Source organism: Camelus bactrianus, chromosome 1, assembly GCF_048773025.1.
Source record: "Camelus bactrianus isolate YW-2024 breed Bactrian camel chromosome 1, ASM4877302v1, whole genome shotgun sequence".
Taxonomy (NCBI): Eukaryota; Metazoa; Chordata; class Mammalia; order Artiodactyla; family Camelidae; genus Camelus; species Camelus bactrianus.
The window spans coordinates 96306532-96322685 of NC_133539.1; the positions used below are offsets into that span (position 1 = coordinate 96306532).

General features: G+C 41.7%; 1 protein-coding gene across 3 annotated transcripts in view; it reads right to left on the minus strand.

Annotated features, from left to right (window-relative positions):
* Positions 1-133: 133 nt before the first annotated feature.
* The window catches only part of MED12L (mediator complex subunit 12L), a 625134-nt gene continuing 609113 nt past the window's right edge, over positions 134-16154 (minus strand). For 2 of the 3 annotated variants that reach the window (XM_074369491.1, XM_074369496.1), the window contains 4 exons: positions 15587-15691; positions 3075-6184; positions 1789-1869; positions 134-222 (listed from right to left, as the gene is read on the minus strand). In XM_074369491.1, the coding sequence (XP_074225592.1) occupies positions 5825-6184; positions 15587-15691 (465 nt within the window). In that variant the 3' untranslated portion in view covers positions 134-222; positions 1789-1869; positions 3075-5824. The remainder of the gene's footprint in view (positions 223-1788; positions 1870-3074; positions 6185-15586; positions 15692-16154) is intronic. The other variant, XM_074369503.1, reaches the window with a different exon arrangement.

Here is a 16154-nt window from a genome sequence, read left to right on the forward strand (position 1 = left end):
TTATGAACCGATACTGATTTTGTTTAATGGATCTCAAAACAAACTTTTAACTTAAGGCACTTTTATTTTGCCAACAAATAACAATGAACATTAAGAGAAAACTATTAACCATAAAATAACAAGTGGCTAATGTACCTGAATTCTTCAGTAAAGAACGGACTGTTTTTTCTTTCACTAGCATTTGCCTAGTGTCCACCTTCTATCAGTGTAACAGGCATGGCACTGGGGACAGACACAATGGAAAAGATTAAATTTGCAGTCTTGATGTATAAATATTGTGGTTGGCTTATAAATATTTTACTAAAACCCACAGAAAATAAGCACTGAACTGTTTCGATTATGAGTCACCATTTTGTGCACACTGAAAATTTTCACTGATGGGGAATACAAAAATGTTTCAGTAACTGCATCTGAAGATAAATGCAGGCTGACTTTCCACGTGGCAGAAGCAGCTTAACACCTGCACATCATAAAACATGAAAAGGGACTGATGTCGTCTTTACCCAAATAAACCAATTGAAAAGGTTTCTAAAGTACAGCGAAACTTCTTTGTAACTTCAAAATCAAGCACAGGAATCCCTGGTTTGGAACTGTTTATAAGGAAAATTTTCTGAGGAGAAAGCATTGCTTTATGAGCATTTATTCCATTAAGTGATAATCCTTTATGTGACGGGGAAATGTTTGGGAAAACCTAGATTTAATACATACAGTGGAGTTTTACAGTACTTAAAATTTTAAATTTGATCAAGCCTACACAAAAATGTTGCTTTTTGTAATTCACTGAATTTATATTACATGCTTAACTCAACTGGAATTAATTTGGGGGATATCATGATGCATCTTTTATAATTCTAGAGGCTAAGATTTTCCAGTGTAATTTCTCCAGCATCTATACAACTATTTGCCTATTATTAGAATCATAGGAACCTTAATAAGTGAAAATGAGGAAGAAAATGTCATAGGTCTTGGTCAGCTGTCTCAGCACACAAAACCAAGAGCTTCATTTGAGATAAACTGGGCAGGGGGTGGTCCACCTCATTGTGTTTTCATCACACACCAACTTTCAGCTCGCCCCACCTAAGAGGTGACTTGATTGCTACTTTCTCTGCTGTTGGTATCCTGTGGCCACAGGAGGTCAAAGGACACTCGTTCTAACAGTGATCTCATTTTACTTCCAGGCCAACAGGAATAAATATGAGGACTAATGTAACCCTAACAGGTATGTATCTAAGTGCCTCTTAAGTCCAACTTTATTCTATTTCAAAGTCTTATATCTAAGGGGACCTGGAATCTCCACCATATCTGGAAATAATCTATCTCACCAAGCAAATTACCAGGTTTGGCCAAAGGGCAGGGCTTTCCTTTGTGATCATTTTAATGCAAATTAATGCATATTCTTAAAAAAAAAAAAAAAACCCTCAGGAGAGAGGATTAAGTGGGAGGAAATATGATAAGGCTAGGTTGAAACTTCCAGTTTCTGTCTTTACCATATACAGAGGAAAACCAGTTCTGTTTTTCCTCAACTTTCTGGCAAATCTTCAAATCATAGGGCCTTACCCATATCTTAGCTTCCCCACCTAAAAAAAAGGACACAACAACAAAAAGGTATGCCCCACAGCTTTCATGTGCAAAATGATTAATGAATTAATTTCACTAACTTCTGCAAAATATAAAGTGCATACAAATACTATGCAATTACAACACTCATTCGAGAAACAGTATTCCTGACGTCTGCAGTACTGAGCTACAGACACTCAGGGCTCAAGCTGAAAGTGGCGTTTTACATACCAGTAGCTCTTGAAGTAAAGTAACAATCAGGACAGAACACGACTCTCACTCACTAGGCACAACATTCACGTTTCGGATGTTCTGCCAAGGCAATCATTATATGATCTATTACTCTGAAGAAAAAAATAACTTCATGAACGCTAAGTGTGATTCTCAAGAGGGAAGGAAAAAAAAAAACCCCAAAAACCCTGATATACAAAACTAGCTGAAATGTAAAGATTCACCTTCTGAAAGCAGATAGAATATGTTAATTTAGTGAAAAGAATGGTCTTTAATGTTTTGGCCAAGTCTTTTCCAGCCCAGAGTAAACACGAAATGAGTAGGCTGGAGGGAAATCATTTCACAGTGTACAAAGCAGTTCACACGGGTGCTGCCACAGCAAAGTAAGCGGACGTGTATTTGAGGTCATTTGCATGAGTCCAACTTTGCAATGAGTAACTCACCTAGGAAGATATAAATTACTTATATAATGATTTGCAAAGGAAATGATCTACTAAGGTTGTACCAGCTGCACTTAAAAAAAAGTAGTTCTACATGGTTTGCTCATTATAGACAAATCTATTCACAGTATGCTCGACTACATTACAGGAAAATTTGTATGGCAAAAGAAAATGAATTAACACAGAACATGGGAAAATATCCCCCACATGGTTTAAAATGCCCTGCAATTTTCACATTCAAAATTTTATGCATCTAAATCTAAAAAAATATCATATGGAATACTCTTAAGTTACACAAACTGATAATAATTTACTGTATTTTTTACTCTAATAGGAGCAAATTACCACATACTTGAACAAAGTTAAAATAGTTACTATTTCTTTATAATAAATTTGATGTATAATTTACTTTACTTGTGCTTTTTGCACCAATTTATAAATACAGTATATGCAATACACAACCAAGACGGACACCAACATTAATAATTAAATTCAAAATAGCAAATACTTACCATACAAAATAAACATCAAATACATCTCTTATGAAAACCAGAGCGCTCTGGCCTTGGGGGCCAGATTCTCTGGAAACCATGTCAAGTTTGAGCACTGTGGAACCTCAGGCCAGCTGCGAGATTTTTTTTTTTCTCAAGTTGGCGTAAAGTTCAGGAGAACCAGAACTGGACAGAGTCATTTTTGCCAAGTCTGGCAATAAGTAATTGGAACAATTCCACTGTGGTTCTCTCGGGCCTTTAGAATTTACATGTTGAACCTTCACAAAGACTCTGGTCAATGGTCTCACCACTGAAACAACGTTAGAACAGTTACTTCTTATGGGCTTCCACGTACCTTCGGATGGTTCTCACAGAAGCCTTGGTTTTAAGTTCTTGGTCTAAGAAGTTTACGTACTAAGCAAACAATCTGTGTCAGCACCTTTGACCACAGCAAAAGCAAAGAAAAATCCTATATAAATAAGAACAAAGTTTATAAAGTGCTTATGAGATTACCAACATTTCAAATTAGAGCAATGCAAATTAATGTCCATTTCACCACCAAAGGTGAATGCAGAGTAAATGGGTCACTTTCCTGTCAAGATCTGACAAGTCTTTCAAATCAGTAGTTTGGTCCGGCATAGTTTGCCCAAAACAAAAACAAAAACAAACAAAAAACCCCTCTTTATCATTAATGAATATGTAAGTATCTTAAATCCACCATAATTCATTCTTTCTATAACTGTGAGATTCAAAAAAAGCACCAATTTCATAAAGTCTGCTACCAGACTCTTCCTGGAGTAGGCCCACATGATCCATATTTTTCAACCTACTTTAAAGTTGAATCAAACCAAACCAAACCACACCTTTTCCTTTACTTTCTGTTTAAACGCCTTTGTATTAAATGTAGCATAAAATATAGGAAAACTTCAAAGAAATGAAAGAACAAAGGGATATTTCTAAAGATGACTAATGCATTAAATTTGATTTTCTATTTTTCAGTGCAAACACAAAACTTCACGTCTTGTCCTCTTCCAGATTCAGAAGTGTGTAGGGTGCCCATAGGGAGTCACTCCTTGCTGCGGCTGGTTACCTAATGAGAAGAAGAAATTCAAATAAAACTGCAGATGCAAAACTGTGCCATAGGTAGACGGTACGCTCCCGTCACTGCTTTCAGTTCCAGTCTCACTCGGGAACAGGGGAGCAGACCGACTAGTCAGGGAGTATCACACTAGCCCAGAGACCTCAGTGGCAGGGTCTTAATACCACAGCGTTATTCATTCTGCAGCAAGGCCAGCTCTGCGTCGGAGTCCCACCCCTGCCAAGGCAGCACAAGGCCTTGGGCTGAGGGTAACTGGCCATCAGAAATTTCTATCTCAACTAAGAAACAACTTGATGCTCACATACAAAAGGACTGTAAGTATCATAAAATATTCAAAGTTCTCAAAACTTTATAAAAGCACATCAGAAATTCTACCTTAACACTGACACTGTAACAGGTGAGAGCAAAGCTGCTTGAAGCTGGCCAGTTTTCTGCAAAGGGCTGTAGATCCTTCAGTGAGAACTGTGCAAGAGTGTGTGCACGTGAGAGTGGCTGTGTGTGTGACATGAGTGTGTGCCTGTGCACGTACGTATGTGTGCACACACAGACTAAATAAAGAGCAGTGAGGAGGCACAGAAAAATGACACAGGCTTAGAAGTACCTACTGCTTGCCCAGTGCTGGTGGGACTACTCAAATCCAGAGGCCCCACTCACAGGGAATGACATAAACGGAGCCCTCTGGGCTTGTGCAGAGGGCGGTGCGGCTCAGTTCCTGATATGCAACAAAGGAGGCTGCCAGCACTGCGGATGTCAGGTGGCAGGATATATAATGTGGCTAAGAGGTGGGCCCTGGGAAGGGGACCATCAGAGTTCAAGTCCCAGCTGCTGGCTGAGTAACCTTGGGCAAACAAGTTAATGTCCTCATTCTTCAGTTGTTTCCTCGTCTGTAATAGGGAACAGTAATCATACCTTCTCTCACAGGATGGGTGAGGAATTAAGTGAATTAATACATGTAAAGTCAGAGTGCCTGGGTCTGAAAAAGTGCTCCAAAAATGATGGCTTAAAAAAAAAAAAGCTGCCTTTTCTGAGCTGTGGCAAACAGGAACCAAGTGTGCTCCCCAGATAGGTGCTACTCTGTAAAAATCATGGCTTCACTGAAACAATTTAAAACAGAACAGGTTGTCTCAACCTTAAAATTATATCTTCTCTTTAGCCATGGAAAAATGATGAAACAATGAAATTTCAACCACACGTGTTTAGTGGACCACACTGACTGAACAGTCAGTGGAAAAGACTGATTTACATGATTTCACTGAAATTAAATGAGGAAAATAGCTTTTAAAGGGGGGAAAAAAAGAGACCTTGGTTCTGCCGTGGGAGAGACACAAGGTATAAGGGAGGTATTCCCTCTGCCCAGGAAGACAACACAGACCGCAGCCAGGCAGAAAGTTCAGACGAGAACCAAGCTGCCCCTCAGTCCTACGCACCCTGACCCACTTCCTTACAATTCCCACCAGATCCGCACCACTGCCTCAGAGTGCTCTGCTCGTCACTCGGCCTCAGGAGCACAGACTAGAGACCCAGGAGAAACTGCTGGTCCCCCCTCACCGCACGGAGGAAAATTTGCAGGACCCAGATAACAGCTGTCGAGTTGGCACCAATATTCTTTGTACCAGGGGACACACTCCCACTTCTAAAAGGATGCCCCATCCTGTGTCTCCAGCACAGGGTAAATGGTTTCACGGGAGCACGAGGTGTGCTGGCACTGAGACGAGGTCTGATGAAACAGGTGGGTGGAACGTACCCTAGAGAGGCAGCCCGCTGCACAGCGGCAGAACACCGGGGGAACACTGCCCGGAGATGCCGCCTGCCACGTTCTAGGTTTTGATTGCTCCCAGTTGCCATCAGTAAGGGAAGGATGGCGCCGTGGTTAAGAGTGGTCTCAGCCCTAGTGACCCAGAGATGGGTCTGGTGCTGGCCTCTCTGTATGAGACTTTGAGTGGCCACCGACCCTCCTGTCAGTAGACTTGAAGGCATCAGCCAAGCTGTTCTCTGGGCATCTAGCTCTATAAGAAAAGCACCTGGCGTTCCACCAGGGTTTTCCAGATAGAAAGAAACATTCCCAGATTCAGATGGAAGCAAAAGGAAAACAGCTTCACTGAACTCAAGGAAAAGACTGGGTTTTTTTTTCGCCAGGAAAAGAAGCATTCAAACCGAAACCGAACAGAATGAGAAAAACCTGGACCAAATGGGACATGAAAACGGCACCAAGGCCCATGCAGTTTTCGGGGACTGGCTTGTTTTTCATGCCCGGGAGCCATGTGCTCTGACGGAGGGTACTTACTAGAAAGCTGCTTCTGGAGCTGCCGCACCAGGGCGGCCGTCTGCTGCTGCTGCTGGGTCTGCTGCAAGCCTTGCCTGGGAAACTGGAATCAGGAGGAAGGGGGATCAGCGCCCGTCACAGACAGGGGAAGAAAGTCTGCAACCTGCTTTTGAACTGGTCTTCATCCACGCCCCGGTCACCACCTGGGCATCATCTGAAAGTGCCCAGTCCCTTCCAAAACCCATCTCAGGGTGGTGACGTGGCATTTCCTGGAAAAGCCCTGAGGAAGGAGTCCAGCGGCGCCCAGGGGTTCAGATATCCTTGTTACCTCCCCCTTCACCAGGCGGCTGGTTAGTATCACCACGTTACAAACCATGTGCGTCAGCAAAGTGAAAGCTGTCTGGTGGGAGGGTTTGGTCAAGCACCTCAGGCAGGTCCTGCATGAGAGGAGAGCAGGGGCCTGGGTCTAGGACTCATCTGGACTGTGCCCTCCGGCCTGATGGAGGATGGAGGCCAGGCAGGGTGAGCCCAGCGAGGCACAGAGGACACACACGTTAAGGAGGCACTCACCCCCAGGGTCGTGAGGTGAGGGCCCGCGTGCCTGGTTCTAGCCAGTGAACTGATACAATAATCGTGGTGGTTATTCCAAAGGGGGGAAAACCTACCTGGTAGAAGCAAAATTACCTTTGATTAAAATCATCAATAGTGCTGATTTACTTTTTTCCCTTACCCTTCAAATTTCACACTGTCACTCTTCTTCCTTCTTTCTTCCCTTCTGTCCCTCCCCCTTCTTCCTGCCTGGCTTAGGATTGTCGTCACAAAGGATGTGCTCCGATGCAAGGCAAACTTACCCAGATACACATCGGAATTAATGGCACTACTTCCCCACTTACCTCCACAGCGCCCCCCCCACCTCTGTTCAGGAGGCTGTGGGTCCAGAGAGCTGACCCCCAGTGGGGCGGGGCACTCCCAGGAGACTGCAGGGCGGGAGCAGAGTGCAGTCGGGAGGAAGCAGAATAGTTTTGTTTTTTTTTTTTGCCAATTTCCTCTCTGTTGGGTCGGTGCTGGTGGAACGCATGTCACCCTGGGACGGCCACGGCTCCTGTCAGCAGCCCTCTCCATTTCTCTCCCTCTTCTTGCCCCACTGGGGCTGGGGGTAGTAACTGCTTCCAGCCCTGGCTGTTTCATCACTCCTAGTTTCCCTTAACCCTGCCCATACCTCTACAAACAGTCTTCTAAAAACTCAATAACCCTATACGAGTACGGTATCTATTTCCTCCTCAGAGCTTGCCAATACGGCTGAAAGTAACCTGGGATTACAGCTAGGGTTACTAGATTTAGCAAATGAAAACACAGAATGCCCAGCTAAATGTGAATTTCAGATAAATAACAATTTTTTAGTTCTAAGTATGACCCAAATACTGTATGGGACAAATACTGCATTTAGTAGAAGTATGTCCCACACAGTATTTGGGACATAATTCTGCTAAAGAGTTAATCACTGTTTACCTGAAACTCAAACTAATTGGGAGTCCTGTATTTTATTCGGCAATCCTAAATTAGAGGGCATTGCCAGGTTAATTCGTTTAAAACCGAATATTTGGCACAGCCATTGGCTCAACTCTTTCTCTCCCACTAGACTGTGAGTGACTTCAGGATAAAGACTTGGGCTTATTTCCTGATGCATCGCTAAGAATGTATCCAGCATTACCAGGTACACAGTAGGTGCTCAGTAAAAATGAACAGAATGATTCACTCTAAAGTGTCTTCAATTTCCACATAACAAGAAAGGTACATTTCCACCAATGTTACTATTTTCCCTGACACAAGGCAGGAAAATAGCACTTTTCCAATTTTTTTTTCTATTGCCCAAGTCAAGAGGAAAAAAGGAAACAAAAACTCATTTTTCAGACCTGGAAATGTCAGTGCTTTCTTTTCTATTCAGTGGTTTCTATGCTTATTTGGAAATATCACTCGATTTGTTTAACAAAACCTAATGTGGTACTAGGTAGTGTTCTAGACTGTACACAGGTACACCTTAGCCAACTTAAATCTGATGTGGTACCAACCATCCTCAGTCTGTCATCCAAAGTCCTTGTGGCAGATATGTTATAGAATTCAGCGCAGGTCCAATTTACCATGAAATAGTCATAACATACAGACTAAGCAAGGTCTACAACAGTACTCCATAATCAAACATTCAATTTCTGCAGCAAAACAGTCCTCTAGAGGTTCTAAAAATCACAGTCTGTGTATGTTGGATCTTCCCTGTTTAAATGTGATAAAGAGGGAAAGATTTCTCTGAACTCTATCCACACAGGACATGGTCACGGTTTCTCTCAGCTCTGTGCCTTCGCAGACGTTAATCCCTCCTCCGAGAATACCCTTCCTGCCCCCTTCCCCCTACCCTCATGCCCCTAAAAGTCTTCCTCTTTCAAAGATCAGCTCAAGTTCTCACTTGCTCCCTCAGGCATTTGAAGAGTGAGTCATTGCTCCTGTATTCTTAGCACCACACAGATGCCATTACTATCAAACATGGGGTACCAGGACAACTGCCCCTCTCTCTAGTGTTCTGGGTTTTGAGTTTCTTGGGGGCAGGAGCTGTGCTGTGTTTCTGCTGCAACCACAAGACAAAGCACAGAGCTCAACAATCAGTCAGGTCTAACTCGCCACCACGGCACAGCCACGTTCCTGCTGAACAGCAGCAACAATAAAAAAACTGATGTATTTTGACTGATCCCTAAATTCCTATTTGGACAACACACATTTACTCAGGAACCTTTAATTTTTCTACTCAGTCACCACTAAGGCAAAAATGCATCACTAATAATTTCTATTTGAGTAACTGTCACTGAGTCCTTTTTGTCTCAGAACAGCTGCCATCTCGGGGCTCCCCTTTCAGCAGCAGCAGCAGACACTGACCGATTATCAGCAGCAGGGCTGATTCAGTTAGTGATGGGCCTTCACGCTGCCTCACAGCTGGTTTACATGTCTTGCCTTCCGAACTGTGTTTTCCTTTGCTTATGGATAATGTGTAGAGTTTATTTCCTTCATTGCCAAGACATCCAGTAAATGAGTTGTCCAAATCCAGGTACTTTTCTGGGTTCCAGGGACACCAAAGTGAGGAAACACAGTCCTTGCCTCCTGACAGCCGAGTCCTGACGCCTGTCACGACACTATCAGTCGGCAAGGAACAAAGTACCAAGGCAACATTGACTGCAAACCTGCACTGCCGACTGACAGGCTCCACAGACAGATTCACGCTCCTCTGATGCACAGAACACAAAGTTTTGCGGAAGAGACCACAGCACCACCCAGGCCCCTCCACTGAGTGCCTGGACAGAAGGACATGTGCTCTGGATGGCACACTCAGGACCAGCAGCCGGTGGATTTCAGTTTTTACTATGCATTCATTTGCAAGTTAACTAGTAACTTCCACTAAGCGATTTTTTTTTTTTGATCTGCATATAGTTTAAAAAAAAAATTCAAAGTATCTGTCCTGTTACCACAAATCTCCCAACAAAGTCTTCCCCATCCTCCTGTAAATACTACTCCTTTCCCTTCAAAAAAAGAGAAAAAAAAAATTCCAAATTTATGCAAAGGAAAGCACCATGGTTCAGTAAAGTTCAATGGACCTAAGTTCTTCTATTCAAAACTTGCAAAGCTTTCTGTTAGCATGTTTTCTGGCTCATCTGACCAGGACACCCTGAGTGTAAGATGAAAAAAAATGACAGAGCGGGATGGTGTAAACATCATTTTCTTAAAAGCTGGAAGCAGCTTTAAAAGACCATAGCCTGCCAACATATTTAGCTGAGTTAATTTAATCATAACAACTCGTATGCTTTAAAAGTATTTTTCAAGTCAAGAATAATAATTTAGGCCAAAACTAGAGATGTCAAATATAACTTTCCAGCAAGGGCACCTACTCTCTTTCTAGATGCTCTTGCTTCACGGAAGACAAGTGACTTATGTAAGCAAATGACAACACCAGAATTTCATCTGTAAGCACAAGTTTTTCTGACTCTTTCTCTTCACCGAGAAGTTCTCTTTGTTTTCTGATGACACTTTTTGAAAAAGCACCAGTTTCTGTCCTAAGTTAGCTGTGACTCTTAGGTACACCCTCCACAGCAGTGGTCCCCCTGCCTGCATGGTGTTAATGATCCCTGTCCCGTCCCCCCCCCCCCCCCCCCCGTGGCCCATGTCAACAAGGAAACAGTCAAAAAGCAGTGAATCAAACCCAAGTGCCTTTCCAGGTCCCCTGCATTCAACCTCCTCCTTCAAGGCTTCCCAATCTTCTCACACGCCTCCTGACCTCTGTTATGGGTTGAATTATGCTTCCCCCAAATACGCTGGTGTCCTAACCATCAGTACCTCAGACAGTGACTATTTGGAGGCGGTCTTTACAGAGGTAATCAAGTTACAATGAGGTCATGTGGGTTGGACCTGATGAGTAGTGTCCCTGTAAAGAAAGGGAAGTTTGGACACACACACACATACAGGGAGAGCGTCAGGAGAGGATGAGGCTAGAGATCAGGGCGATGTCTCTACGAGACAAGGAGTGTCAAAGATGCCCAGCAAACCTCCAGAAGCTGGAAGAGAGGCGGGGAGCAGAGTTCCCTCCCAGCTCTCAGTAGAAACCAGCTCCGCCAACACCTGAATCTTGGGCCTCCCGCCTCCAGCCCAGGCATTCCTGCTGTTTAAGCCACGCCCTCTGCGGTGCTCCCTCAGGACAGCCCCAGCCAACGAGCACAGCCTCGCCAGCGCTTCTCCTGCTTTCCAGGTGCCGTGCAGCCCCTCCGCAGCTTCTGGTGAGTCCAAGCCGCCTGGTGGCAGGGGGCAAGCCTGGCACGTCATCACTGCCTCGGCCAGAGTGCTGGCCTCCCCTCTTACGTACTGAGTGCGCGTCTGTCCACTTGTGAGCGTCACCAGACGGCGGGAGGGCACGTCATGGGAGGGCGGTGGCTGTGTCAGCGCTATCGCTTCTCCCCTGAGACTGCACGGGTGACAGCTCTGAATGAGTCAGAGCTGGTGTCTCTTCAACAGCTAGCTACCGCTGCGGCTCCAGCAAAGAAACAAACAGAATGAAGAACCCTGGCCAGTAACAAGAACTGGATCTGCTGGAGACGTTCATAATAAGTACAAATAAATATATTGATAATATATGTAATAAATCTTAGTGGAACTAATGAGAAGAGGAACAGTACCTAAAGATAAAAAAATATATAAAATTTTTGTTAACATGGCTAAGGCTCCGGTGCTATGGCTGTTCTAAAGATACATCATTAGAATTTTTTTTCTTATATTTTTTTTTATCATGAGAAGACCAAAAAAGAGCAATAGAATATATATCAAAATATCCCCAAACAGCAGTATTTTTGAAATTGGAAACCCATCTAAATGTTCGACAGCAGGTGGGGTGGTTACACAAGTAACAGCAGATCAACGGACTGACTTCACCGCTACTTAAAAATTACAAACATGTGGACTATATTAATAAACTTAAAAGTCTATATAAATAAGTACACTATAATAAAAATATGCAAAATAAGAATGATAAGTGTAAAAATCCAACATCACTGACCATCCCAATAACTTCTAATTCTGAAATTACCTGATATCTATCATTTTAAGTGACAGATTTCTTAGCCCATCCCAAGACTTATGACACATCAACATTTCTTAGTACGAGTAACTGTTGCCTAGGTGACAATTTGGCACTCGAAATATCAAAGCAAGACACTATGCTTCTCAAGGTAGCTTTTAAAAAATTTCAGCTCAAAAAGAAAAACAGGTCATAAAAAGCCTACTGTGGATTTTACTACCCATTAGGATTACTGTGAATGAAGGTTTCTGTTTCTGTGGAATGACTTTCCTACGAACACAATGGGGACAATCACCTGCGTGACCCGACTTAACCCACTCAATCCCAGGGATGGAAGTATTTTTAGCCAGTGAGAGAAGTACAACACGCTATATTAAACATGTCAATATGGTCTTAGAAATCAAAATTGAAGAAGTTTGATATATATTCTTTACACAAAAAACATACTAAATATTAATGAAACTACTAGAATGAGTAGAGAGATACTAAATTCCGTTATATTAGACTTGCTTTAATTCTAGTGGAACAGAGGGACAGGGTCTCCTATCAGTTCTGCATAAGCCAGACCTCTGCTTCCAATTCTAACTAAAAATTTAAAGACAAATTCTACTCCAGCCTATAAATTTAACCTTGTGACAGAATCAAATGTTTATTTTCCCCCTACCCAAACTAACTGTTACATTTCAGGCACCTGATGTCCACATCCATTTGTGTTATGCAGCAGGAGTCTCTGAGAATAAAACTGATTTTTATAACCTAAATATTTAATATATTCCTACATGTTATGTTATAAATCAACCAACATACTATGTAGTAATAGGTAGATGAAGGTCAAAGAGAAAAACCAATGAAGGTAACTGTTAATGTCTGCTTAACTGCAAGTCAGTATTTTTGAAAAGTAAAACTCATCACTTTACGGTGGCGGTTATACATCTGTGTGATTAAATATAACTTTAAGTATATAGGTTAAATGTGCAGAGAGAAAGATTTTCTTATTATTTGTGAGCCACTTTCGTGTGTATCTTTCATGTACAACGTATTTAACTACATATGTGAATCAAGGGTTAAAAAGCAGCTAAAAATGTGCAATATCCTACTGTTATATATTCAAAAGTAACTGAAGAGTCCTACATTTCATGTTTGTTTTCTTGTTAAAGTAGGTGTTACACAACCATTTCTTTATTATCAATGGCCAGCCAAAGAAGTTATAATTCTTAAATCAATGGGTTCCTTATACTTATTAGTGAAGTGCTCATTTATGAATCTGCATTAAATCTCTGAAAAGGCATTATTATATTACAGCTATTTCCTCAGTACTTTACATACTCCTCTGCTGCTAAAATGATCATTACAGCATAAGAAGTCTTTGTTTTAAGTTAGAAAGAAAAAAGGCTAAAGATGTGTCTGGTCAACATCAAATATTCCAGACACTCAACATGCCATAATTGGTACATATTCTATCATTTATTTCTTGGCTGCCTGTAAATACCACCAGAATGCTTTGCTGTATTCAACAAAAGAGTAGGGTGACTTTAAGCTTCATTACTACTGCCTGATATCATAATATGCCTAGTGGAAAGTGAATTTTATAATTGTCAAATTTAATCTGATACCAAATGCAACTACAGAATACTGAGTAAAGCTGGAGAATTTAAACCCTCCCCAGAAGCTGCACATTTTAAAACCAAAGAGTCAAATGTTAGGCTTCATATTTAAAACATAACTTAGAAACAGACAAATGGGGAAGAAGGGAAGGTTCTTCCTTAAAACAGAATACAAACATTTAAATGCAGAAAAAATACTGTGAATAGCAAATTATCATTTTTCTACTACCACAGTAAAAATGGATTTAGGCAAGAATGATTTAATATATGCTAACACCGGTGGGTGAAGACGTGATGAGTAGAAGTATCCCCATAAATTAGTTAATGATTACAAAAGGGAAATCAGTAAGTTCACAGTGGAGAAATCTATCACATTACTTACACAGAGAAATTAAAGTAGTTTCACCAATCGTGTATATCCTAATGTGATACACTAAGACACATCCTGCCAAAAATGCACAATCTGAATCGAATTATGAGGAAATTATGAGCAAATCAAACAGTAACATTCTACAAAATCCTATACGCTTCAAAAATGTCAATGTTATGAAGACGGGAAAAAAAAAAGCTGCAGAACTGTTGCAGATTAAAGGTAAGTAAAAAGACACAAAGGCTAAATGCAAAGTGTGATACTACACTTTGGAAAAGTGTACAAAAGGAAAAACTACCGTAAAGGGCATTACTGGTGCAAGTGACACAGTGTGCAGAAGACGTAGAGGTTATGTGGTGTGTCGTTAAATTTCCTGATTTTATTAATTTACCAAGTTTCTGTAAGAGAATATCCTTATTCTTGAAAAAGCACACTGAAGAATTTAGAGAATGGGGCACGAGTCTGCAACTCACTAATATATACAGATCCGGGGGAAAACTGCACATGCATTTGTATATATACACACAGAGAAAGAGAAAGAAGATAATAAAGCAAATGTGAGGAAATGTTAGTAATGAGTGGATTTGGGTGAAGGGTTTATGGCAATTCCTATATTATTCTTGTAACTCTTCTGTTCATTTGAAGTTTTTTCAAAATAAAGTTACATCTTGTCCCTGGGTGGAACATTAGAGTCCGCTACCAGTATCCCACGCAAAAGCGTCCCTTCCACAGCATTTGTAAGTAACAGCTCATCTCCGCTAACACCCACCTCTGACGATGTAAGAAGTAGGCAGCCTGTGAAGGTTTATATACTACTGCCTCTGCTTGGAAAAGGACTTTTCAAGTAGGTTGCAGTACATGTCACAGACACATTGGGGGCTGGGGGGAAGCATCAGAGCTAGAAAAACTACATCCATGATAAAGAATTTCCTTAAAAATGAAGATCAAACTGGCCAAGGCAGAGGCTTATAAAATGTCCTCGAGATGCCCTGTCACAGTTAACCATGTTCCACTATCAGCCTTTTCCCACCTAACTCTACTCTGATCCCTCCTAACAGACCACAGCCCCAGCCATGCTGTTCCTTCTCTACTACAAACTGCCAAACCAACCTTCTTTCAAATCCTGTCCTGGAAGGAGTCTACCTCAGTGTTTTCCAAAACATGAGACACGCGTGTGGTAAGCCAGCTTGTCTGAGGGCTTTAGGATGTATTTAAGGGAACAAAAAGAGGCAATTTAAGGAAAGACAAGCGTAATAAATAATAAAGAAGGGGTGTGGCGCTTGCAGCAGTAAAAGCTGTTGTAAACTCCGCTGGAGAAAACGCTGACTGATGCTACGCTGGTAGCATTTCAAAATTTGATTTACAAAGCTACAGAAGTGAGTTATATGATTACATGAAAATTTCATGAAATTACATGAAATAAACTGTATGAAAATTCTCACAGCAAATACTAACTGGCTGAAATTGGAGTTTCTTTTAAAAAAATAAAACTTTAGAAAGTATTCTCATGCCTCTTTGAGATTATAGTAAAAACTCAAAGCAAAGCAAGATAATATTCTAAATATATATATAGTAAGTTATCATTTTAACACTGTTTAGGGAAAAAGCTTGGTTTTTCAATATACATATTTTAGTCCATGGAAAAGTCTCAAGAAATTTGAATAAGAAAAATGGTGTAAACTACTCAACCCCCAATATTTATTTATTTTCTATGAACACTAATCAACTGACTACGACAATAACACAGTCCTATTCTGGTAAGTTTCTAGGGAGAAACTGCTAGAGCCTATTAGGCTATTTCAGTTCTTAACAATCTTGTGGGACATGAAAAATGCAATCTGCCTTTAAAGAATCACACACCCCCGCCCCACCAAAAAAAAAAAAAAAAGAAGAAACCCACACGCCTGGTTCCAAAACACCAGGCCTTACCAAAGGCTGCTGGGGCTGCATTGCTTGGAGACCAAGGGTCTGGCTCTGGGGCTGCGAGGACTGCGGGGGCTGGGGGGGCTGGGGGGGCTGGGGGGGCTGCTGCATCTGGAAAGAAACAAACAGCATCAGACATTTAGAAGTAGGAGGTTAGTATCATTCCACTCCCCACCCCGCAACAGACCTTTCCCCTAAGTGTTCTGTTGCAACAAAAATGACACACACCTGCCTCCTCCATCTTTGCCTTGCCAAGCACTGTTCAGCCTTCAAGCACAAGACCTAAATCTGCTCCTCACCGAGCCTTCTCAGACGACTCCAGCCCCAGGGATCTTTTCTTTGGTAGTCACAGTGTTCACTGCCTAAACCACCCCACACCACCCAGGGACATCCTCTGTTCCTTTCGTGTCATTGGCTCTTCCACATGTTTTATTTCATCTGACACCACCAGGTCAGACAAGACTGCTCAGTAGTTCTCTTTTCATGCCCTATAATATCTAAAGTAACTCTTGAATTTAGATTCTTTTTTTTTTTAAAGGAAGACATAGATGTGAGAAGTTCAGGCATAAATTAC